The 25,493-nt window shown below is 44.0% G+C and overlaps 1 protein-coding gene across 1 annotated transcript in view; it reads left to right on the forward strand.

Annotated features, from left to right (window-relative positions):
• The first annotated feature begins 6,412 nt into the window (after positions 1–6,412).
• SAV1 (salvador family WW domain containing protein 1) overlaps positions 6,413–25,493 on the forward strand; it is a 120,245-nt gene continuing 101,164 nt past the window's right edge. Inside the window, exons 1-3 of the mRNA XM_085626988.1 lie at positions 6,413–6,943; positions 19,017–19,463; positions 20,595–20,865. Of these exons, the coding sequence (XP_085483114.1) occupies positions 6,850–6,943; positions 19,017–19,463; positions 20,595–20,865 (812 nt within the window). The 5' untranslated portion in view covers positions 6,413–6,849. The remainder of the gene's footprint in view (positions 6,944–19,016; positions 19,464–20,594; positions 20,866–25,493) is intronic.

Consider the following 25,493-nt stretch of genomic DNA (forward strand, 5'->3'; position numbering starts at 1 on the left):
GGCACATTTTGAATTTGGCCGCTGAGAACATTCCATCTCCTCTGTTTGCTTTTAGAAAGGGTCCCAGTTTGCGTAACAGTCTAGTGCATACACGACCACGGACCGAACAAGCACATGGTGTCAACACGTTGTGGTCACTACCACCAGTACGGGGACACTACCCGTGTGGGTCATGCAGTGTCTGCCCTCAGACCTCCAAAACCACTTCTGTTGACATAGGTACGAATCGTCCACGGATACTGAACAGTCACACGAACTGTAACTCAGAGAGCGTGATCTATATGATCACGTGCCCTTGCTCTCTGCACTACATCGGTTACCCGACAAGGAAAATTAAGCTCCGAATCAGTGAGCATAAGAGCACGATCCGGTGTAAAAAACAGTCCACATGTCTTACAGATCACTTCCTGGAAAAACATCACAGAGCTGATGACATGAGATGGATTGTGCTCGAACGACCAATCATTCCTCAACATATAAGTGACACCTCTAAGTTCCTGTTCGTGAGAGAACAGAAGTGGATTTTCAAAATGAAAACGGACACACATGGTCTTAATGATAGCATCCCTTGGACCTCCATCTGAATTCGCACCCTCTCTCGGTGTGTGATGCATGTTTTTCATTACCCAATACATCATGAATATCTTCACTGTTCCTTGATCCACATGACATCCACTGTATTTGCAGCAACAAGGACCACACAACAAGTAGACCTGACTTCTTCATGCCATCCTATATCTTGCTACATAGCCTCATGAATTCTGGAGGGCTATATTGCTATCAGATTCTTTCCTATATATTGGTCCAGGCATGGAAATAGACCTAGGTTTGGGTTTTCTCCCAACACACCACGAGTATTCCCATTGTTCCCTGATCCATGTGACATCCACTGTATTTGCTACAACTAGGATCACACAGCAAGTAGACTTTACTTCTTCATACCACCCCATATCTTGTTACATAGCCTCATAATCTTGGAGGACAATACTGTTATCAGATACTTCTCCATATGTCGGCCCAGGCATAGAAATAGACCTGGGTTATCACCTGAGGTACTTAACCTGTTCTGAGATTGATTTTACTCACCCCGAGAGGTGGGAATACACATATACTTCTCTCCTGGTTTGATATTTATGATTTCACCAATCCTACGATCGACTTGATATACTATGTCATGCTCTGTTTGGTATGGGTAGCGTAGCTATAGATATAGATCTTAGAGATACAGACAGGTTGGTTTTCTCTCCCTTAGAGATCTTGAATAAAGCAACACGTATACATCTGTGTATGCATCGTAAGAGGTATTCTTTAACCTTTTGACTCAGTACGTTATCGTAAAGATATGCTAACACGATCTGGTCATGAACATTAAGTACGGCGCATGCACGCGTTGTACAGTGTTTAGTACTTTAGTGTTCGTGGCGCGGCAATACCACGGCACTTTGGGGGTTAGGACCAATAGGTAACCTTGATTTTGTTCTGTCCTATTGAGCAGTCCTTGAACATCGTACTACACATGCGCATCCTGATTAGCGACTCTGTCTTTGCGCATGCGCTTGTTCTAGTGTACATTCGGGGCTACGCATGCGCATTCAGAGTGGCGACTATGTTCTCACGCATGCGCTTGTTCAACGACACACCCACGGCAAGTGCAATTAACAACACCTGACATTTTGGCGCCCGTTCTGACTAATCGGAGCGGCTATTTAAAGAGTCCGTACCTTGCTGTCGACACCTCCCAGACTGCTCGGAGTCCAGCTCGAGGTCTCGACGGATAGGTAAGACACCTAGGATTGTGTGCCTTGACCGAGGTATTTGTTTTCTCTGAACAGTTTAAATATATGACCAGATATAGTCATTGGTCTAACTATGGGTTAACTAAAGAGTTCCAAGTCCCTAGATGTAAATAAGATGTATGATGACTTGGTCTGAACAGAGGGTGGTGCTATCACTTCAACTTGTATATCCAGATTAGGGAGCAGAGGGATATATTCCTACATTGATGTGATTACATAGGGCGGCTCAATCTACAACCTCTACTTTGACCATAGTATATGAGGTTTAACAACAGAGCTGGCTAAAAGGTAAATCGTTTGCATGGCACAGTTGATCTGCCATTTATTTGGTGCGTGTGTGTTAGAGTCAAGAGTTGATTGGTTTATTTTGTTGACTTTTATGTAGGGACTTTTTGAGTACCAGTATATATACACAACTCGTCCTCTTGTGTCCCTATCTTTTTAACAGAGCGGTGCCTCCTACACCGAGCAATCTGCCGGGTGAGGTGAGGCTTTTCTCCCACAGAACGTTGGGTGAGTTACAATCCCTTATTTTCTAAGAGAATGTTCTTGTATCATGGACCACTAGTTGGCCATTCTTCAAATTATGTAGTGCGTGAGAAGGGCACTATTGAACATTAGTCGCTGATGCTGTTTTTGTCTGTGCTAACCCTACAAAACTATTTTGACCCTTACTATCTTCTCTTTTAGGAAAGAAGAAGAGGTGATAACACCTAAACAAAGCATAAACAATGCTAGTCTGGTAGGGTGGCAATGGCCACATAATTATATCACAAATATTATGATTTTGAGTTGCACTGGTTATACACACCATTTTACCAAATTTATCCTGCAGTAGCCTTCGATACCATCACTATTAGGTCCTGAAGAAAGCCGGGTGAAACAACCAGATCGGCTGAAACATGTCGACCTTAAGAGACCAAGTCAGGAATTAGTCGTATATTTTTTTGACTAATTTGGTTTTTTAGATATGACACCTGGTCAATTCACAATAAACATATTTGTTGACCACGTAGTTATTTTTATAGCACTATCACGTTATAGCACTGCATTTTTTTGAATTCTTTGAAATATTGATGCACACTTTGGCAGGAGATTTTCCTCTTTGGGGATCATTGGGACGGGTACCCAGTAGAGCCGGGTGGCTCGAGAGTGTAGGGGCCCTGACTTTGACCCCCTAGGGTCTCACATGACGAAGCTCCGCCAATAAGGGTGGGCTGATGGACTCTTAATCTCCCTGCCTAGTGATGCAGTAATTCTTTGAAGAGGTGTGCACAGTATATATAGCATCATGCGGCGTTTTGTTTTTCTTTGGACTTAAGACCTTCTGTTAGTGTATGTTGGTAAGTTTATAATCACCTTTACACTTGGTAGATGTTTGGGCCAAGATCCTGTCAAATGCTTTTTCCTTTTTTTGTTTAAATGGTTGATCTTGATGATTTTTCAAACCTGTCTTCTTATAAAGCACGCTGATACCCTTCTGCCATAGTTATGCTTTATAAAATTGAAGAAAGAAATGCTCGCTTCACAAGAAGATTAGACCAGAACTGGAGTGACTCTGGTGGCAAGACCAAGGGGTGCCCTTACCAGGAAACGGTCACTATTTTGTAGGCCCACCGTGTTTATTTCCATCATATTTAGTTGAAGTTGTAAAGCTATCTCCAGCTAAGTTATATCTTTTTAGATGACATGATTTAGAGAAGAGAAATTTAGAATTACACTCAAGAAATGTGTTGTGTTTCATAGACCCTCCACTCAATGAATGCCTTCTGATCTTCAATCAATCAATCCTTCAAAGCATTTGTATAGCGCGCTACTCACCCGGAGGGTCTCAAGGCGCTTGGGGAAGGGGGGGTCTGCTACTGCTCGAACAGCCAGGTCTTGAGTTGCTTCCTGAAGGCGAGGTGGTCTTGGGTCAGGCGGAGGTGGGTGGGGAGGGAGTTCCACGTCTTGGCGGCTATGTAGGAGAAGGATCTTCCTCCCGTTGTGGCTCTTCGGATGCGGGGGACGGCGGCGAGGGCGTGGCTGGTCGATCGAAGCTGGCGGGTGGGAGTGTAGAAGTTCAGGCGATCGTTGAGGTATCTAGGGCCTTGGTTGTGGAGAGCTTTGTGTGCGTGGGTGAAGAGTCGGAACGTGATTCTCTTGCTGACGGGGAGCCAGGGCAGGTTTCTCAGGTGTGCGGAGATGTGGCTGTGTCGGGGGATGTCCTTCGTGCCTGTGCAAAGTGTATCTACACTCAAAGTGTATCCAACCGCGTAAAGTATCCTGGAAAGTTATAATGGAAAGGTGGCCACCCTAATCTCACCAGCTGTTTTGTTGGCAAAGAACAACAGTTTTCTCAAAACTAGAACTCATTTCACTTGGTTAGGTTATAAAATACATTTACGAGTTTCTTTCTAAAAGATTTTTAAAGAATGTAATAGTTAAAATTCTTGACCAAGCAAATAAAAAAAGCGAATTCTTTAAAATATATATATATATATATATATAGGTATTGAATTACCCCAGGACCACCTCAAGAACGGGCCTGGCAAGTGGCCGCTGTCAATGCAGCCCGTGACTGCACGGGGAAGAGGGATGATCACACTCTCTTCACGGCCCGGCTTGTTTAGTGTATTGAGGTTGAGGCGTTGGGGACTCAAGGGACGCCTTAACACTGTATTTTAAAGGGAAAACCATCTGCTACACTGCCCCACTTTTTGAGAGGCAATTTTTCAGCGCTCACTGTAGCGAAAGAGATCCTGCTGCTGTACTTACCACCAACATGCATTCTGGGAACTGTAGTCGTGGCATGGACTGCAGTGGCCCTGAGCAACAGGGTCAGCTGATCTCCCTCCAATGGGAGTGCCACAGCAAATTCAAAAGTGGGAGAAGGTGGAACCTAGGTAAACGAGCGGCATCTGAGGAAGGCGATATGCCGAAATGCATTATGCCTAGCGGTTACCTGTGAATAAAGGCTTCCTGACAAGTACCCCGCTGTGTCCTTGGATTGCTTTGAATGGGTGATCGTTTTTGGATATATATATATATATTCACTTAAAAAACCATAGGTTTCACACATGTTATAGTTAGGTGGACATTTCACTCGTAAAAAAACAATGAAATTCCCTCGTTATAGTTAGTTCAGATAACTATAACTCGCGCGCCCGCAATCCACTGCTTATGACGTCACATATTACATCACTCATGACATGGTCAGTGGCATCACTCATGACATCACTGATGACATCATCCTTTTGATAGAGTGGCGGTCCCGCGAGTTATAATTATCTGAACTAACTATAACGGGGTAATTTCATTGGTTTTTTTACGAGTGAAATGTCCACCTAACTATAACATGTGTGAAACCTATGGTTTTTTAAGTGAATTTGCAAGGTTTTTTAAATGCTAATTCCTAACTATAACGTGTGTGAAACCTATGGTTTTTTCAGTGAATTTGTACGTTTTTTTAAATGCTAAGTTATGTATTTATTATTATATTTTTTATATATTTATTTTACAATAAACTACGTATTAATTTTTTTTTTCTTTTTTTAATGGTTTTTCACCGTATTAAAAATGTTTTTTTCTGCCTTCGTGGTCCTTCAGGGACCCCCTGACAAAGGGGGTCAGGAACTCTCTAACCTGCCCCCTTTTCACGTTCGCCACCTTCCTTTTTCACTCTCGCACTCAAAACAAACAAAATGGCAGCCGACACTTCCTGATTTCGACCGATTCGAACGTTGACTGACATGTAACCACCAATCAGAATTACGCTCGCGCACGTTAGGGTGCACGCACCGTGCGCGGCTATAGATATTTATGTACTTTAACTGCAATTTTCTCAGGAACTACTGAACAGATTGACTCCATATATGCAAAAGGCACATCCCTGACCCGAGGAATACCTCTTTGCCAAATTTCAAATAATTCTGTTCAGCCGTTCGGGCTGTACCCTTGACTAAAGGTCCTATGGGAAAATGCATGAGGAAAACGCGTTTTGGGACCCCCCTTTTTTCTCGGTCCTCGCTTGATGAATTCCCCCCGAGACTTTCAGGGTAGGAGCTGAGCGGAGCGCCCCATTAGTTTTGAAAAATTCGCGAGGATTCGTCAACCGGCGCCAAAGTTATTCAAAATAGAATTTTGAGATTTCCTATGGAAACACGGTCCTAACTATAACTATCTACTGGTGACCGCCAGTAGATAATAAATATATATATATATATATATATATATATATATATATACACACACACATGGGAGTTATGCATCTTTCAAAATATTTACAGATTTTTGTAAGCGAATCATAAAAGAAACTGATGGAGTTGTATTTTAAGTTGCTGCCCCCTACATCCACCAAACGTGCCTGACATTTCAAGATGGCTATCAATGATGAACGAAAAAGGGACTGCTTGTTTTAGTCATGTTAGTGGTGTACACTCAAGTTGGTCAAACCGGGACAGATTTCAACGTCTATCTTTAAAGGACTTCTTCAGATGAACGTGAACTGCGCATTTTATGGTAAGCGGTCTTGTTTTCTTTAGTGGTTTTACCGTGAAGCAACGTTTTGTAAACTGTGTGTAGCTACTCTCTTCGTTGTGTAGGCGGTGCTTGTTTTCTGGCTCTCTTTAGAGCTCGTCATGCCTCTTTTCACAATTTATTAGGTACTTGCCAAAAATATCTGCCACTGGAAGTCTTGGGGCTCTAGGGAAAGTTTGTTCCAAGTGTTGGCCAAGTGAGGGCGCGCGGACAGGCGAGGGGGTAACCCCTCTAGAAGCAGCAGGACAGGACCGGGAAAACGGCTAACGTCGGGTCACATCAACGGTCAGCGCGGCGCGAGACGGTTACCAAGTGGCGGCGGCTGCGTGGCACAATATGGGCCAGGGGGCTGTGCCGCTGCTTCGCTTCCCCCGGTGACCCTACTCCGTGGCCCTAGGATGAGCGGCAGAGAGTGGTATGGGCCCTGTGAGGGCACTTGTCCGCACACTAGGAGTAGCGGCGATTAGGGTGCGGAGCGAGGGAAGGCGCTCCCTGAGCTGGACACCGTCGCTCAGGTCCCGAGGCTATCCCAGGGATGCTGTCCCGAAAGAAGACCAAGAAGGAGGTGTCCAAACCCGCCGAAGTGCAGGGAAAGTATGTGAAGAAGGAGACGTCCCCTCTGCTGCGCAGTGAGTACCGGGGAGACAAGGGGTGGGGGGACATCAATGTATCCTGTGTATCACAAAGCGTGCAGCTGGTGGGGAAGGAGTTAAGTGTGGGGTCCCTTCTCTCGTACACGTTGGTGTGTAGTAGTAAAATATTTTATTGTATTAATCATATGATTACAACAAATATGCGAGCGTTTAAAAGACAATCATTTCAATAATTAAAACGTACTATAAAAGGTCATACACACTACGTAATACAGTATTTACACAACATCACATCATGGTTTCCATTCATTGTCTGTCCATCTACAACTGTTAAAGTGCTAGTTTGCTATGTGTTAAGATGTATCCATCCGATTTGTCATAGGCGACTGTATACATGCGGTTGCCTGATGTAAATACAATTTTTAGTCCTTTACCCACAAGAGTTGCTCATGCTATTTCGTCCTAAACATTTTCGGCATGATCTCTAAATAAAAAAAACATAATTTCCCGTTATAAAAGCTGTCTAAGCAATTAATGCTTTATAGGCATGATCTAAAAACATTACCATCCTTGTTATTGCACTGTCCACTTTGAGCCTGAAACAGTATCGAACGGCCTCTGCAGTTGTTCTTATTTTAGCATAGTTAAACAAGGGGCGTAAATATGTCCTCCGTATGGGCAGCAGCTTAGGGCAGATACATATTAGATGGTCAAGTGTTTCCTCAAAAGTTCCACAAAGCCGACATACTTGTATACCTTTAAGTGCCTGGTTCCATTTCCCTTCAAACTCCCCAATCGGTATGTAAAATTGCCTAAATCTTAGAAATTTCCTTTTTATATAACTAGGTAGATTCCATCCTAAATATTCTTGAACCTGTGCAGTATATGTGTTGATTACTAAATCCATATGTTTGTATTTTCCAGCATGTAGATGACCTAATTTGTTTTGAAGGTGTTCTGCAAACAGTTTCCCTTCGTAGTCCATCAATGCTACTAATCTATAGCTAGATGGATCAGCTTTTGGGCGTCCTTTGTATATTGGATTGGCAATTGCTCCTTTCCAAGAAGATGGTATCCTTCCATGCTTGATTACCTGCGAGTATAGCTGCTTTAGCATCATACTCCAAAAGGTTATGTTTAACTTGATCAAGTCTATTGGGATCAAAGCAAACACAAGGAGATGTTGGACGGAGCGCTGAAACTTTTTAGACACTCACCCCAGTCACAGATCTGGGATGAATCCATCATCATTCTTTAGCTCACTTTGCCACCTCAGTTCAGACCCAGCTAAATTCAAATCAGTCTTGATCCTGTGCCTCATGGCTGCAGTGCAGCCCTTCCCTGTTACTCAGAGCCAACTTTGTGATTTTCCGCTTCCTGTTCCAGGAATAATATGGTGATTGAGGTCCATTTTACCCTCCTTTGGTTGGCCAGGTGGGTAGATCCCAGAGGTTCTGAGGTGTGGAAGTTTCTCTGTCACAGCAAGTGTGAGTTCCCACTCTTGGGGCATATGGTTGCTCTCTGTTCTTTCACTCATTTCAAATGAGTGAACCTGCTTTAATAGAGACAGGGATCCAAATGTGTGGTCGATCAGAGAGTTGCCATTGGTGGAGTAAATGGTCATGACGGGTGGAATATCTCCTTGGTAGCGGCAATAAAGTCCCTAAAACCCAGGTGTTCCTGTTTGCTGAGCAAGTTGAGGCCCTTTTAGTCCCTCCTCCTTAACCCTGTGTTTACCTGTATTGGCATGTCCCGTTGGTGCTCTCGAGCCACTGTTATTTCGCTCTTTTGTGATAGACCTAGCAGATACATGTTAAAGTTGCCCGTTACTATGACTATGATCAAGGAATGTCGTCGGGATGCCCTTACTCTGAGGAGACTGTTGCACAGCGTCTTCATTGTCTCTACATGATCTTTGCATTTGGGTGGTTCTTAAAGGTTCACTTAAGTCACTGTGATGGCTGTGCTGACTGTACGCTCCTGTTGCAATGATCCTTTTTAAATCTTGTTTTTTTAATTGTTTTTCATGTGAGCCATAGTTCCAAGCAAGCGGGAAGAATACCAATTCCGATGCACATACTTACAGTGGAAAAGGCCAGCTTCTGTAATACAAGCCTCTCTTGCAATATTGTATGCAGTATTTGGATATTGTCCAAGTCAGCTTTTTGCTCCTTGCTACTGACTTTGAGTGCTGTAGACGAATAGATTGTGAGGCCCCCTCTGGTGCATCCGAATGTCGATATATTTTTTTTTTTTGGGGTCGCCAGGATTACATTATGGGAGAACCTCAGATGGCGATTGGTTCTTCTCCTAAAGGTCAACCACCAAAAAGCTTTGGAGAAAGGTGAGGAAGTCCTGTTTTTCGAGCTTACTTGCTAGGCAGTGTATGTTCCTTGAGCTGAGTTGGAGGGCAGATGTGTGTTCCGTGGAGCCTGCTTGAGCTGCCCCAGGTCACCTTGCAGACTGTGGCTTGTTTAGTGAGTTTGCAACCAAAACCGTACTCGTACGTTGCTGACCCTCTCTTGTGCTGGGTCATAGAGAGGGAATTGGGATTTGATTCAGTCGGTTTTTTAGGTCTCGGCTGCGAAGGCTGCGCTTGCGCAGTCTCGCTCCGAGATTTAATGACTTGGAGAAGAGGGGCTTGAACCCGCCCCTCTTCTCCCCTGTTCTCCATTGGCTGGCCTCTTGAATGCTGGCCAGCCATTGGAGAAGAGGTCAGTCATTCACAATAGGCCCCGTTCTTTTCGGATCGGGGGGCGTGGTTTTTGCGAGAAGTCTCAGGGAGGAGACAACAGCAAAACACGCCCCCGAATCCGAAAAGGACGCTGCCTTTCTCCGAGGCATTTCTGCTCTGCCTCGGAGAAAGGCGGTGGTGTCTCCTACCAGCAGAAGTTGATTCCTTACCCATGCAGTCTTTCATGGTAAAAAGCCTTGTAGAAAAAAATTGATAATGCTCTCTCTATCGCGAATCAGATTTCCTCTGTAGTATCCCCGTGTGTTTTTTCACCTTAAAGTCTTGTTGTTAAAGTGGCAGGTATGGTAGTCTTCATTCTAACTGTAAACATCTCAACATATACAGAGGATGATGGCTTCAGACTAGCAGCTGTTTCTCTTGTTTACATCAAAGAACACAAGTGAAGTGTCTCAGTTAATGCCAGCCTGAGCCGCGCAGGCGTTCTGATTTTTGGCTTCGGATAAAATGGCGGCTTTTCCGGTGTCGGAAATAGTCATCCCTTGGTAAATGCCAAAACAAACAGGGTCAGCAAACACTTCTGCTTCTGGGTCATAATCGCATGCCCATAAGAAAGATGGCGACCTTGTCCAGCACGGTGGGGGGGTGGGATCATTGGAAGTCACTTCCTGTTACGGCCCTGCCTGAGTTAAAGATGGCGGCCGTGGGGGTGCTGGAAACGGTGGAGAAGCTGCAGGCAAGTCTGACCGGTGGCGGCGAGCCTAAGAAGGTAAATACCGGGACACTGTCTTATTTTCTTTTGTCTTGTTCTCTCTCTCTGCCCTTCTGTCGGTTCCTCTCGCACCCTCTATCTTTATCTCTAGATTTGTCTTTCTCTCGTTATGTGGTTCTGTTGCCCGCTTTCTACACCTTCCTCTCTCTCGTTATGTGGTTCTGTTGCCCGCTTTCTACACCTTCCTCTCTCGCACTATCTCGTCCTCTTCTTTCTCGTTCTCTTTTTCTTGCTCTTTATGTTATGTTAAGTTAACCATCATCTCGTTTCTCTCGTTATGTGGTTCTGTTGCCCGCTTTCTACACCTTCCTCTCTCGCACTATCTCGTCCTCTTCTTTCTCGTTCTCTTTTTCTTGCTCTTTATATTATGTTAAGTAAACCATCATCTCGTTTCTCTCGTTATGTGGTTCTGTTGCTCGCTTTCTACACCTTCCTCTCTCTCGTTATGTGGTTCTGTTGCCTGCTTTCTACACCTTCCTCTCTCGCACTCTCGCACTATCTCGTCCTCTTCTTTCTCGTTCTCTTTTTCTTGCTCTTTATGTTATGTTAAGTTAACCATCATCTTTTATGTCGCTTTTATCTTTCTTTCTCCTCGTTCTCCTGCTCTTTCATTCCCTCCCCATTCACTTCTCCCTCCTCTCTCGTCTCCTTATCGCAGTCTCTCTTTTTCTCTTGCTTCCCTTGCTAGATCCATTTGATTCTTTTCCTCCTCTCCTTTTCTCTCCCTCTCCTCCTCTATTTCCCTTCTCTTTCTCTGTCTCTCTCCCCTCTCCTCCCAGCGAGCCTGTTATTTTCATTATTGTTTTTTTAGCTCTGTGAAGTCGCACCGATTAATGAGCGATTTTATACCCTCCGTATCTCCAGTGAAACCGAGCGCGCGCGGCGTTGTGCTTTCTCGCCCCTCTCGTTCAGCCGTGTCATCGTTTTTCACTACAAACAGCCGTAATGAGTCTGCCCGGGACATAAAAAGGCAGCGTAAGCTTTATTCACCCGGTTATCGAAAGTGAATGGCATGGTTCAAAGAGCCGTGGGCACCAGGGATTATAAATAAACAAGTCTCACGCATCTTTCGAGAGCATTTGCTCTGGCCGTGAGCGTAATTATAGAACTAATAGCCCTTTACTTGCTTCAGGTATTTCATATAAAGATGACATGCCTCGAGGGGCAGCGCGGGGCTGCAGAGAGAACATTTTATTGGAGCAGGATGGTGTGTGGGGGTACCCCGGGAGACCGGTTTAGTCGGAACACAGAAGAGACGAGGAGCTGAAACACTACTAGACAGCACATTGTCGTTTTTCACATTTAGAATTTGAAGCAGGGCACAGAGTGATGTGCCCCAGATCACACGACTGGTTGGTCTAGTGCCGTAGCTGGGATTGTTACGCAGGGCGCCAGATTGAAACTGAGGTCCGGGCAGTAGTTTTGCCAGGGAACACATGTTTTCCCTGGGAAGGAGATTCTCAGTGACACATTGTTAAATCCCTTATCACATCACCAATCTTCACGTTTCCCTCTTTTAATATGTTCCTCAGAACGTGTTCCCTTTTGTGGCGAGGGCTCATTGCGTGTTTCAGGGCGCCTCGTCCCGTTACCCCAATCCAGCAATCCTGTAATGTCTGGCATTGTTCAGGAATCTTAAACTCGAAGCTGCCACCAGGAAGCCATTTAACCCTCACTTCTTATGCGTGTCTCGCAGGCGCGCAACACCCATTGGACTCAAAGGGCTTCAGCCCCCCCATCGTGTGTGGCAGCCCGGGAGGAGACAGATTCCCGGCGCACACACAGCCGCACCCGAGCACTTGCCAGGTCTTTAAAAGACCATTTGGATGTTGATGAGGCCTCGCTGTTGTTTCACCCCTTCTAAGAGCCCCTGCAGCTCCATTCTGACTATTGCTTAAGGATTCAGCCCCCCCGAAATTTTTTCTTAGCCCCCCCCCGAAATTTGGCTCTAGTTGCGCCTCTGGTGTCTCGTGTATATGTTTACTAAGAAGTCTTGTATAGCGCTGAGTTCAGGTATGCAGTCATTTTAGAGCGCTAAATTCGGCCACACATGCGCTAAGCAGTCCTCCCAATTTGGCTCTAGTTGCGCCTCTGGTGTCTCGTGTATATGTTTACTAAGAAGTCTTGTATAGCGCTGAGTTCAGTTATGCCGTCATTTTAGAGCGCTAAATTCGGCCACACATGCGCTAAGCAGTCCTCCCACCCGCCAAACAGACCAGTAAACACACAGCCGTGTAACATGGCTACGTTTATTGAACACACATATGCTTGTTAAAGATGAAAATGGAGTTGATATTATCATTAAGAACATATCCCTGAGTATCGAGCCGCACTATCCACAAACATGAAGTCAGCCGCTACACGCTCCCGCTAGCCGGACTACTCCATCAACACAGACACGTTTTTACATGTATGCAGTTCATGTTTACCATGACTCCTTCCCCCAGATTCCAGAAGCCTCTCTCACCAGGCCTCATCCTTGGCGGACTGGGTCACTGCTCCAGTGCTTTAAATGGGCCGGTACTCACCGGTAAGGAGTACCGGCACTTTTATATTTTCTCCCCTTGAGTATCGGAAAGGAGAGTACCGGTACTCATTACGCCCGGTTTTGGTGCGGTTGGTGCTGCGCTTCATCCTTGGCAGGTCTTTCTGCAGGGCCTAGAATGGGTTAAAGCGCCTTTCGAACCAAGCTGAAGCCTGGGCTGCACTGGTTCAAAAGCGCCAGCAGAGCAGCTGCCTTCAGTAGAACACAGAGCTGCGTGTGCATCTCTGGAGTGAAAGGTCAAGTATCCCTGCAGGGTCCCTTTCAGAGGGGGTCTAAAGGTGACAAAAAAACCTGATTGGCGCGAGCGTGGGCCACATTGTTCAGGGACACAGCTTGTTAGTATGGCCATTGTTTTAATCCCACGCACATCTTCGCCCATCAACAATTTAAATGAGAGGGATTTGCATGAAACACAATCCCGGCCCTCTAGATTACATCAATGCATTCATGCTTTTTAAAAAAAAAAAAGTGCAGCACTAGTACGGATTTGTCAGTGTGCCATTTATTGGAAAACATAGCCCCGCCCCAAACTCCGCCCTCCATCCACTACTTTTTTTTTGTGAGTACCTGCACTTATTCTTTTCCATTTAAAGCACTGCTGCTGGCCATTCCTCCACGAGGGGTGTCCCTGGAGTTTCCTAAATGAATCCACTGAAGAGTGAGGTTCTGGCACCCCTCGGGATCAGATATGAGATCTCCCGGATGCTGTAATAGGTCCCCTCAAATTCTGTAGAAAGTCTGGAGGCTCATCTCCAGTCCTCCCTTTCTCCCAGTCATCAGGTTCCAAGGTGGATGACCACTGGCTTCTTTAGCTCAAACATTCTGGAAAAACGTCTGTGTTGGACCCGGACTTTCATATCCCTGTCATACTGGCGAGAGTTCAGGCAAGACCGGATAACGCAGCTCCGGCCACCTGCCTCTGCCCCACACCTAACAGAATTATCCTTAAAGCAAAGTCAGCAGGACATGAGGCAACCCCCAGGTGTCCTGGTACCCACTGATAGTGGCATGATCCCAAAACAAGCTTCCTTCTCGCCAGTCTATGAACTCTCTCTGTACCTCCACCCAGACCAGCCTCCGATGAGTCCACAGCTCCCCAGACCAGCCTGCCATGAGTCTACAGCTCCCCAGACCAGCCCCCTATGAGTCCACAGCTCCCCAGACCAGCCACCGATGAGTCTACAGAACACCCCGAGGGTGTTCCGGTGGCAACATTCTCCTCTTCATCTGTAACATCGTGGAACTCGTGACTTTTATCTCTTCTATTTATCACTTTTTAAGATTCATCTAAAAAATTTCTTTTTAATTAATGAATACATAATCTTATTGCTTTAGTTATTGTCGTAGATTTGTTAAACTCCTTAGCACCAAGTGGATCATGCATATGTGCTCTTAATAAACGCTTTTAACACAACATGACATAAGCAGGAAGAGACAGAAACAAGCATTTACAATGCAACGGTCTCGGCATTGTTAAAGTTAGAGCTATTGGCATTGCTCATGACAATGCCGTTTCTTTAAATGTTTTAAAAACAAAAAACATAAGCAAAAATAATGTCATGAGCAATGCCAATAGCTCTAACTTTACCAATGCCGAGACCATTGCATTGTAAATGCTTGTCCTTGATTGGGTGGCATACAAATAGTGCATTTTTCAGTACTGAGTACTGTTTTGGTGGTGTATTAATTTTCCCTGGCTCAGAGCCTTCTGTCCTTCTTAGCTGGTGCAGGTACCCTGGTTCTAGCTATCTTTCAACGATTATGCCCATGCCAGGAAGCAGTTGCGTATGTGCTGTTCTTTGTCGGCCGTGTCCGGTGTGCTCCAGGTGACCTTTGAGTCTCTCTGGTGCCCTTGATTTGTATTTACAAATAGAATACATTTGATGTCGGTAGAGGTTGCCCCAGCAAGTTTTGGAATCTGATTTAGCAGTGTTATACTATTGCATCAAATAAGGATGTCCTAATTTCCTGTAGAGCGGATGGAACAAGGTTGCACTATGTCCCCTTGTTGAGAGTTTTCATATGGTGTCTGTGTACTCTTGATGAGCTGCTGAAGGTTGGTTGGGGCTGGGTTCTTTTTGCCCCTATGTTATGCCAGGGACCCCTTCGGTGTGTTTTGAATAATTCTTTTTAAGACCAAGTTACTGTTGCAGGACGTGTTTCCAGGGCAGATGCCGTTCGTCGTGATTGCTAGAGCTGATGAGCCACCGGCCATCCCGCCTGAGTTAACTGACAAGAAGTTGTGAATAGAAGGTGGCCCTGTCCTTAAATTTTGGGCCAATGGAGTGCTGTGTGATGATATTGTTTGACTCACAAGCCACAGGTTGTCTGTCCCATCTGAGGTTTTTTTAGACTGTGTTAACTGGCAGAAGGTTGGGAGTAGAAGGTGACCCTTTCCTTATATTCTGAGCTGCAGGGGTGAGGGGTGGGCTATCATCAGGGATCAAGGTCCTTAGCTGTTCTTGGTTCTTGCGGCTCGGAGTCCTGGTCCTTTACAGCTATTGCCGTTGAGGTGGAAGTCTGTTTGCCCTCAGTTATGTGATCTGTTCTTAGGAGGGGTGTCTGTCCCATGCCTTTCTAGCATTGAGGTGGTGTTGCCAAAGATGGCATAGTTGCTCATCCAGTTAGTTTTAGGGAAGCTTTTGTTCCTTGACTTAATCTTCTGGCATCTTTTAGGCCCTGCACCTGTGCTAGCTTTGATTGATGGTGAAGGTGGAGTGTTTTGGGGCAGTCCATTGAGACCCTGTACTGCTGCTGACATCCTTGTTAGTGGAGTCTCTCTTTTTATTCAGTTTTTCGGCAGCCCCAGGCTCTGTTGCCATGGTCTCATGAGGAGGATCGAGAGACTGTTGCGGGTAAAGAAAAATTTCTCATCTGAAGTGGGACTGAGTGTGCTAGAGCTAGTTGTTGTTTCGTCAGTGAACCATCCCCTTTGTCCAGGGTCTCGCCCAGTGGTAGGAGGTTCCCTTGTTTTTTTTGTCTTAATTCTGTAGAGATGTTTTACTCTGTGACACATGGTCTCCTCAAGTGGGAGGGAAGGCAAGTGGGGAGGGAGCAATTGCGCAGAGCTCTCAAAAGGGAACTGCAAGAAACAAAACACCTACCATGTATTATAAATGCCCATATATTTATACAGAATACCTTTGCTGAAGCAAGTTGTTTGCAGCGGTAAAGCTCCTGCCCATAGCCCTTCAGGACTCTCTCTCACCCCTCCATGCCCCACCCTCATGCCCCGAAAAAACATAGCTAATTGTATCTCTGCCTTCCGATGCAGGTGAATTCCTTTGCTGGGGGCCTATTCGCCCCCTTTACACTGTTACACAAACAACCTTAAGCGCAGTCTCCATGTAACAGTGACTATATATATCTGTTCACCTACAGCCAAGCTTGATAGCTATCAGTGAAAAACCTGCCATATGTTAAACTGGAAGACCTTGTTTGAAAATATTTTAAAAGGCCACTCTAGAGTTAGTACGTCTCTCTCATCACAATAATGGAACAAGAGTTTATTTGTACCAGTCTGTAAAAGTCACAAAAAACATAAAATGTATCCTAGTTTTGGGAGCCAAATTATCATTGGGACATCATTTTGTGTTGTCTGCAAGTGCCTAATCTTTGGGGAAATAATAACGAGTTGCACACTATCCATTATAAATGTAGAGGAAAGATTTCGCTCATAAGCATTAAACAAAAATTTAGGTAGCGCTACAAACCAGAAGTAAGATTTACCAAACTATGACCTAACTTTTTTTTTTTTTTTTTTTTTTTAAGTTCAATAGCAAAAAAATGTACGCCACAGGAGGCAACCATTTTGCTTCTATAAATAGTCTTAATGGATTGTAGTGGTTCTTTACCATATCTTAGAGGAGATATTATAAAAAATCTCTCATTGATTGTAAAATGTTGACTATCCTTAGGTGTACACTGTTGTTCATGTTAGCCAAAGGGATACCTTATCAGGAAAAAAATGACACTTTCTTAAAGACTTTGCGTATGATAGTGAAAGTTCTCACTCTAGTTGGCTTGGGCCCTATAGTTGAGATAAACTTATTAGATGCATTTGTAGCAAGATCCTAGTTGTCATTATGTCACAAAGCAATTGTTGATATTTTTAAGTGTTACCAGTCTTTGACACCAAAATAGCATCCTCTTTGTGATGGAACAGGAATGGATTTGCATCCTAATCTATGGATGTCCTTTTTCAATCTCCTTCGACAACCCGCCAGTTGATAAGTATAAAGAATAAACAAAAACCTAGCATTTTCAATTGGTCTGGCTTTAAAAGAATGTGGTACTGCAACATGAAGCATTACAGGTAAATAGCATGTGAATTAATGTTTTTGTGTAGAAGCAAAGAACATTAGTGGTGTTGGTGACGAGGTCAGGTGACAGTTACACTGTCAAGCCAGACATAAACATCCATGTAGGTTAGCAACTGTCCTCTTCATATCTGTGCTGCTACCAGAGAAAAACCTGAATCGTCTATTTATGAAAGATATTTTATTAGCATTACGATGTGTGTGCACGCACGCCCCTGAAAGTTGAAGCTCAGGCAACTTAATAAATTAAATGATCACCGCTGTGTAGAGGGCAAGCACTTTTTTTGTGGAAGCACACAACTTCTGCCCAAACATGTACTCATGGCTCCCAACAGATGGGCGGAGCCAATGCCCCTCTCTATTAATGCTTACGTAATTGTTTAGTGGCAGCCTTGTTGTCAAGCCAACCATTAAAAAAGAGTTAGGGCATACATCTTGCTGATCAACACTGCTGGCCAAATAGGAGCTTTCAGAGCACCAAATGTAACTTTGGCTGTAAGATTAAAATTCAGGTGGCTCAGAATATCAGTGATGCTGGATCTTGTCATTACATTCAGAATGGATGAGAGCTTGGACCTGTTGACTCGATCAAAAGCGAAGATCAAAAAAACCTAGATGCAACAAGACACCAAGGTCAGGCACATTTTTACACAAGTTCAAGCGTTCTGCTGTGCTCAGGCAGGTTCTCACGCCATACTTATGTTAATATTGAATCCTTTTAAAATGTGCCAATGCATGGCTTTTAGCCTCCTATTTTACCTGTAGAGTCAATCACCGAGATAGGACGATAGCCTCTTGGATTACACACGTCTTCCTTCTTAATGACCTGAACAATGATTGAATTAGACCACGAAGTAGGAATGTCTAGTGCATAAAGAATTAACATTGGTTAATAAAGGAGCCCACAGTGTATTCAGAAACTAATTGCACCAAGAAATCTCATTTACAGCAGTAGGTGAAGGAGGATTTACTTTGCGAAGAGAAAGTAGGTAAATGAGTGACCATTTTAGCTTGGTTGTACAATCTGACAAGTGTCCCCTTCCAGTTCATATTGCTTAACACTCTATGTTTATGCTTATTGAAAATTTAGTTCAGAGTATGCATGTTTGAGTATTATTCATAGGCTGTGATTACTGGCTGACATGGAAATGTAGCTAGTGTAAAACATCTGTGGTCACCATAACATGGCAAATCTAATTCTACAATTTTAGAAGCAGTAACTAATGATGTTTATCAAAGCAGGGTGTTGAGGAGTACTTAAGGGATGCTTCCCTAATTCGCAGTACATCAGTGTAGCATATCCACAAGCGCTGCCTCCTTTATATTATTCAACCATTTTGTTCCCTTTCATTTTCAGCTGCTAAGGAAAACAAATTATTTGATCCTTTACTTCACATTTCCTATTGAGGGGCAAATATTGGCTCTGGTTGTTTGTGTGAAAGGTCAGTTTAGGTTTAACTTGCATATGGGTGTCTTTAGGACCAGTTATCTTGCCAATGTCTAGTTGAAATAGTGAGAGATGGTAATAAACTGGTTAGTAGTCTACAATTATTTTTGAGACTTGCACATGCAATGTTTGTGTGTCTTTTTTACCATAACTTCTGGATTGAACATGTGACATTTTTGACAATGATGAAAGGCAAATTTAAATTCTATATTTTCATACTATCAATTAGATCTAGGTTGTTGCATGTTTCCCTTTTTGTTTAGGGAAGTTGCATAATTTGATATGTTTTTGCACTGAATGCTTCCCAACTGTAGTGTACTTCTTGTCTCTATAGATCTGATGCCTCTTTTCATCCGTCATGGTCCAACAATTCCCAGACGAACAGATGTTTGCCTCCCAGATACCAGTTCAACTCCTTACCCGGCTGCCCCAGGGGATGTTGCCGTTTCTAGAAACCAAAGTTTCCTTCGGACTCCAGTGCAGAGACCATCTCACGAGGTAGTGAGGCGAGAAAGCAACAGACTGTCTGCTCCATCCTTTCTTGTGCGAAGTTTGGCAGACGTGCCACAGGAATATGGCTCATCCTCACAGTCGTTCTTAACAGAAAGTAATTCTGTAGCAGGAAATGGGGAAGTGGGGGCACGTTATTTCTACCGAGATCAATTTTATGATCGTCCGAGAAGACGCCATCAAGGTGATCTTGGGCATGAAGAGTTCAGATACTATGAAAGCAACGATCACTTCCAAAGAATGCAACCAAGTCAGGGGAGACCTCCAGCAGGCAAGTTTTTGCAAAATACTTTACGCTTATTTATGTCCTTGAAGCCATTTTTCAATGTCTTTTCATACCTGTTTTAATTTTTTGTAAAATACTAATTTCCACAGTAATACCCCATGTTGCATGGCAACCGTTGGTACATCCTGAAATTTCTCTGTTTCCCCACCCCAGAATTACCATTACTCACAATTCGTAATACTGAGAGTGCTGCATCAGGTATTCCCACCACAGTGCAATAATGGCCTAAGAGTGTTTTCTTTCCCAGTGTTCTGGTGCAACCACTTCAGTTGAGATTTGTTGTAAAAAGAGATGTTTGAACACCAAGGCCTAGAAATTATTTTGTTTAAGATGTCATTCTATCTTCTCTTAGGCTAGTTATTGAAATGATTCTCCCCAAAGCCCTTTTACTTGTTCAAATTAATTAGCTCACATCAATGCCAGTATTAATTGATTTCATCCTTAACTGAAAAGTCTGGAAATCTGAACTCTTTGGCGTTATGTTTATTGCTTTTAGGAAATTAAATATTTGAGAGTGAGAAAAATGTGGTTATATTGCTTTGCTACAAAAGGCATACATGTAACAGTAATGCCTAGGTAAATAAAATGTGGATAACATTGGGGCCTTTACCAAGACGATAGTCTATCTTCTCTCCTTCCTGCTGCATCACTGTTGGTTAATACAGCAGTAGCAGAGCTTTTTAAAGCTGCATTGTGGTCTACAGTTCATTCATTTAAGCCATATTTTTTTCTGGATTTAGTGTGGTACTCCATGATCTATTAAGAGAGCGCATCTACAGGATTATGTACTATCCAACTGAATCATGCTTATTGCTAGGTAGATGTCTTCATACAGTTGGTGAATGAGATTTCAGATTGACATTTTATCCCAGACTGTCTTTACTTGATATTTACCCATTGAAGTTTCCGTCCTCCTTAAGTGGTATAGTATAATTATTGTAGAACAAATACTGGGAATTTTTAAGGTTCTGATAAATGTAAACAATGTAGTCTTGAATCTGACATCTTGCCCCTTAAATAGTAACTAAACCATTTGTATTACTTTTCGGGGTTTTAGCTATCTGGAGGCTAAATTTTAAACTATAAATTTATGGAATCGTGTTCTGTTTTTCTTAGGCATTGGGAGGGTTGCTGCTACATCTCTGGGAAATTTAACCACTCATAGTGCTGAAGATGTTCCCCTTCCCCCTGGATGGTCAGTGGACTGGACTATAAGAGGAAGAAAATATTTCATAGACCATAACACTAATACAACTCATTGGAGCCACCCACTGGAGAGAGAGGGCCTTCCACCTGGCTGGGAGCGAGTTGAATCTGCAGAGTTTGGAGTATATTATGTGGATCACATCAATAAAAGGGCTCAGTACAAACACCCTTGTGCTCCAAGGTAACGTTTTTCAAGCTCATGTTTTTGCTATACTTTCAATCTCTTGTTTTAATATGTTGACATAAAGTTTGTAAATAGACTAACACATTATTGAATTATGGACTTTGTGGTATTGATTTAGTGTAGATTACTGTTGTTTAGTGCCAATCGTTTTTTTCCCCGCTCTTTGGGTGATATTACGCAGCAGTGTCCCTACATAAAGTCAGCAATGTATGTTTGCTGATGTATAATTAAACTCATCCTAGTGCATTGTAATATAAAAATGTTTGACATTGGGGTAGTACTTATAAAAACTGTTTTATTTTAATTTGATTGCGAAGGTTTGCATAGTAATTTAGGGAAGCGACAATTTGTAAGTAGTGGGTGGATCGATATATGCATTAGATTGTGAACATTTTGCTGACGAGGTTATTTTCAATGCATTTTTTAAAGATGTTACATGATTGAAACTATAAATCTTGAAAGAAATCATGCATTTCTTGAGTTTCAAGAAGCCAAAAGACTATAGAATAAATATTGATGACTGTCAATGGAATCAGTGATGTCGCAGACCATGTCATGAGTTATGTAAAATGTGAGGTCATAAGCAGTGCATTGCGAGGCTGTTAGTTATAGTTAGCTCATGTAACTATAACTGCTGAATTTCTGGGTTTTTGAAAGAGTGAAATGTGAGGCTAACTAAAACATCCCTGTAACCTTTTCGTTTTTTTAATTAAAATGTTTTAATTTTTTTTTTAAAGTAGTCTCGTTTGCAGAGTGGTGGCTAAAGAGGGTGGGGCCTCCGACCAGCTTGAAGGAATCCTGATGTGTTGTACTTATGGAGGTAACTGGAGGGCTTGTTGGACCCCAAGGACCCTCAGCATCCAAGGGGGACTTCTTACCTCAACCAGTAGTGTGCCAAGAGGCACGTTTGCAGAAAGGTGAAGAGAGGAGGTGGGGCCTCCGATGACCTCTCAGCAATGCCGCTGTTTGGGACTTGGCACTTTACTGCTCCCGCCAAGTCTACGCTTCTAGCAAGCAAGAGCATCCAAAAGCTCTTGCTTGCTAGTACCTGAAGAATAGCTTTCACAGAGAGGGAGCTGCATGTTCAGCAGCTCCCTCTGTAAAAGCAGTGCCGGCTCCTGCTGGAGGCAGGGTGCCAGCAGGGACCGCTAGGGCCTTCAGGCTATCCCCGCTATCCAACAGATGTAAGTGGGTGCCCTGGGTGTGACCAGTACACCCACAACAGAGGCTGCGGGATGGGGTCCCCGGTTCAAAATGAGTCCCCCTCACCTTATTTGTTATAAAAAAAATGTAAAAAATAAAAAGGATGGGATCCCTGGGGCCAAAATCGTCCCAGGGAGGGGGGGCACGCAACCCCCTCTCCTAGTAAAAAAAAGAAAGAAAGAAAATGCAGAAAAATCGGGACCAGCAAGTTGCCAGAGGCCACACCCGTTTTCACCACCAATCTACAAACGCGACAACTAGTTAAACCATAGAACGTCACATAAAAAAACAAAGGTTACAGGGACGGTATAGTTGGAAAATAAAATTAAACAAACCGTAGAAATTCACAAAAAAAACAAAGGTTACTGGAACGTAATTGTTAGGTTAAGGTTTCACTCGTACAAAACCAGTGAAATTCAGCAGATCTAGTTACCTGAGATAACTATAACTTACACCTTCGCAATGCACTGCGTATGACCTCCCATATTACCTCACTCATGGCATGGTCAGTGACCTCACAGATGACATCACTGACATCTCAAATGGCATCGCGGATGACATCATTAAGTAAATTGGCAATCTCTTCCCGTATGCGCAAGGTCCATCGAAAATAATTTCATGCGACTTATGTTTCCCCATGCCAGCTACACCGAATGTCACCCAGCACATCAGGCGCTTGCATGCAATATACACTCCAGATGGCAGAGATTTTTTAATGTGGCATGGGTCTGCTCGGTTTTGCGTCCCTTCTGGGACGAAGTGGGTCGGGAGCGCTCGGCGGTTCTCGGACGCCCTCTGGATTTGAGTCCACGTGTTGCGGGGTGGCCTGTTTGGTGCCCAAGAGAGATGTGGCCTACACAAGGAATCGGCCGGCGCCCTCCTCAATCTTGTGATGGCGTCGGGGGGAGGGTGGATTGGTGTGCGCAGCTGGGAAAACCTATTTATGTTGCATGTGGGAGTCCTCGCAAACGGGCGTGGGGGGAAATGGTGCTCCTTTTATGGACTTTTAATGTAATGTTTGTTGTTACCTGCCGAAAGTGCGAGTGCGTGTCTGTCAGTTTATTACATATGGAAATGTACAGTTTTACAACTTCAAACACCAAATATGTATAAATAGAGATAAAATGCCCCCCCCCCCCCCAAAAAAAAAATATGGATACATGCAGACAAATGTTAAAAAAGAAATGCCATAAAACCAGGAGCCCTAGTCCTAAGCATGGTATGTCGGAGCCCAAGTTCTAGTTTAGTGAGTCAACTAGAACTGTTGAATTTAAAGGAGGTAATTAAAACATTTTTTTTTTGCTTTTTAAGCCATAGTTTTTTCACTTATTCCAACACTTAACGATAACGATACTTTAACCTTTTGGTTTAATTCAAATAACCTAATTTTACTTATTTTTATTATTCTAAAGTGATTTTGAGGTCTCGCCTGAGCCAGCGCATGCGCAGCTCTGCGAGATATTTAGTTAGTGGATTTTTAAAGTGCTACCAGAGGCTTTTCCTGTCCTCAGGCTTTCAATCTCGAGTGTGTGCACGCGCGTAGCCACCATATGGCTTTTATGGCTCATTAAGCCTTGCTCTCCCAAGCGCCTCGCTCTGCCCCTCCCCCACCACAGAGCGCGTCCCTGCCATCACTTTCACGGCCGCGCGGCCAAGTCTGGTTTTGACTCAGATTGCGGTACCGTCCCTCCAGCCCGTAGCTGCGTTTCCTGCTAATGTTAGCGCCCGTTGATGCTCATAATTTGCTTAATCCCTCAAAGAGCAGGCAGCGTGTGTGGCATGTTTGAATTGCACAAACTTTGTTTGTATGATTTGGGAGGCCACACGACTTTTATTTTAACAGCACGGTGCCCGTTTAAGGGACGCTGCGCTTCAGTTCTTCGTCTTCTTTCCTCACCGGCATGGCTATGTGCGTGCCTCATCTTGTTTGGGATTCAGGGGTGTTTAGGACTCTACTAGCTTTCAGCGGGTTTTAGGCTTTTCTTCAAAGGGGTACATGTTTAAAGGACGTGGTGTGCATTCTGCTGAATTTACAGTGTTTTTATACATTTAGCTTGGCCGTCCATTGAGGTGCGCGAATCGCCTTGGAGGGCTGCTACACGCACACTTTTCCCGGTGACACCTTAGTGATGCTGGAAAACAAGGGCTCCGGGCGGAAGTGGACTATTGAAGGCAGAGGTTGCTGAAATTTTTTTCTCTATCTTCTTTATGATCACCATGAGGATGTCTCCTCCATCTTATGCATCCGTCCTCCTCATTATTTTGTTGTTGTTTATATTTGCAGTTTTTTAAGTAGTGTGAACTAGTCCCATGGGCGCTAAATCACTTTAAAAGAGCACCAAATTACAGTAAGACTCTTTTTGGCAGGATGTAGGGGCATTCAAGTGCCGGCACAGCCTTGGACATTCCCAGGTGTTGTACCCACTACAAACTCCCAGTAGTGTTTAGGCCTCTTGTTTGTCACAGCCTTACAAAGCTGCCATCTATACCAATGCAGTTCTGTCTCACAAAACAATGAGGGTCTTTTTGAAGTGCAGAATCTATCCTTATCTGTCTTTTGATGCTTTCCTCTTTTGGCTCGCACCTTCTACTCCCACTCAATTCTCACACCTCCCAGTCCCCGATTCTTATTTCCTTTGCCATTTACTCTCCCCTACCATTCTCTGCCATTCCATTTCTCATTTTCACTTCACTGTATGACGCACCCATCGTCGTGCCATCCTGCACCTTCACTTTCTCCCTCTCTTCCTCACCCTACTTTATTATGTCTCGCACCACCAAATCCCCGGCCTCCACCCTCTTCCATTCACCAGCTGTTCCCCGTCCTTTCCCCTCCTCCTTTCACTGTCATTCCATTCTTACCCCACCTTCATTCACCACTGCCTCTCACCCTTCTCTATTTTCTTTCCTACTCTCGCCTCTCTGTTCTCTTCTTCTCCAGACCTTTCCTTCTTAGCTATCTCAACCCTCACTACTCTCCTTCCATCTCCTCCATTCCCTTCAACCGTTCTTCCTCCGATGTCCCCTCTCAGTGCCAGGAGGTGCTATTCGCAGCTTTGTCGTTTGTGTCCTGTGCCTGGCTGCTCCCCCCCCCCCCCATCTCAGATAATATAGAGTTTTGTATTCTATGTCTTTATTTCCAGAGCGTCCGTTACTGCATGCGATCCCACGCCAGTGGCCTGCATATATACCTGGGTGCTGTCTGAGAAAGATATGCACTGCACAGCCTCTTAAAAAATTAGCTTTTTTTCCCCTCCTGACATGCAGTTAGGGTTTCAGTACCATCTGTCCCAAAGGTGAAATGTATCAAACAATTTAAGAACAGTAGATGTTGTAGCACCCAGGATAAAACATGCTTCATGGCTAAATACTTCTAAGGTACCAAAGGCGAGAACAATTGGCTATGCCAATGCTTGTTACAT

The sequence above is a fragment of the Triturus cristatus genome, chromosome 9, assembly GCF_964204655.1.
Source record: "Triturus cristatus chromosome 9, aTriCri1.1, whole genome shotgun sequence".
Taxonomy (NCBI): Eukaryota; Metazoa; Chordata; class Amphibia; order Caudata; family Salamandridae; genus Triturus; species Triturus cristatus.